The sequence below is a fragment of the Apaloderma vittatum genome, unplaced genomic scaffold (assembly GCF_000703405.1).
Source record: "Apaloderma vittatum isolate BGI_N311 unplaced genomic scaffold, ASM70340v1 scaffold21425, whole genome shotgun sequence".
Lineage (NCBI taxonomy): Eukaryota > Metazoa > Chordata > Aves > Trogoniformes > Trogonidae > Apaloderma > Apaloderma vittatum.
Genome location: NW_009717913.1, coordinates 319 through 1093, shown reverse-complemented (window position 1 = coordinate 1093; position 775 = coordinate 319). Strand labels below are relative to the sequence as shown.

At 56.8% G+C, this 775-nt stretch overlaps 1 protein-coding gene across 1 annotated transcript in view; it reads left to right on the top strand.

Moving 5' to 3' along the window:
- Positions 1 to 775, top strand: part of LOC104274448 (G-protein coupled receptor 56-like) — a gene marked incomplete at its 5' end in the record, with an annotated part of 6676 nt that overhangs the window by 5591 nt on the left and 310 nt on the right. The window contains 2 exon segments of the mRNA XM_009870086.1: positions 220 to 331; positions 565 to 775. The exon segment at positions 565 to 775 is cut by the window's right edge and continues 13 nt beyond it. Of these exon segments, the coding sequence (XP_009868388.1) occupies positions 220 to 331; positions 565 to 775 (323 nt within the window).

The following is a 775-nucleotide window of genomic DNA, read 5'->3' as shown; positions in this document are numbered from 1 at the left end:
GCCCTGGTTGGGCCCATGTGGGGGTGTTGGGTCATGGGATGGGCTCGGTGATCTCAGAGGGCTTTGCCAGCCTCAATAATTCTGTGATTCTGTGATTGCCCCTTGGGAGGGAGGACCATGGTTTGTGCTCTGTACAGGGAGAAAGGGGCAGGAAGTCCTTCCAGAAGGTCCAAGGGCCAAGGACTAGGGTGGCCGCTTCACTTTGTTCTTGCCACCTAGGGTTCCCCTTCTTCTGTGTGACGCTGATCTTCCTGGCCAGCTGGACGAACTACGGCTCCTTCTCCATCGCCATCTATGAATCAGTTGGTGGGAAATTCACCCACGCAACCATGTAAGTCATGGGAAACGGGTTGCCCGGTCCCCGATCTTAGATAAAGTCAGCTGGCTGAACCTTCACCATGTCCTACAGGCTTCCCTTAGCCCACCTGGGGCTCTCCTGGGGCTTCGTGTCCCCCCTCCCTGTTTAACTAAGCCGGGTGTTGAGTTTGCCCCACATTTTCGAGCTTCCCCCAACCCCTCCAACCGGCACGTAGTGTAACCCTCTGCCCTTTCTCCTTTCTCCAGGTGCTGGATCACGAGCCCCCTGATCCATAATGTCGTGAACCTGGGGTTCTTCAGCCTGGTGTTCCTCTTTAACTTGGTCATGCTGGGGGCCATGGTCCGGGAGATCCTCCGGCAGAACAAGAAAGGCCACAAGCTCAAGCACGTCCTGGCCCTCTTTGGTCTCAGCATCCTGCTGGGCATCCCCTGGGCGCTGGTCTTCTTCTCTTTCACC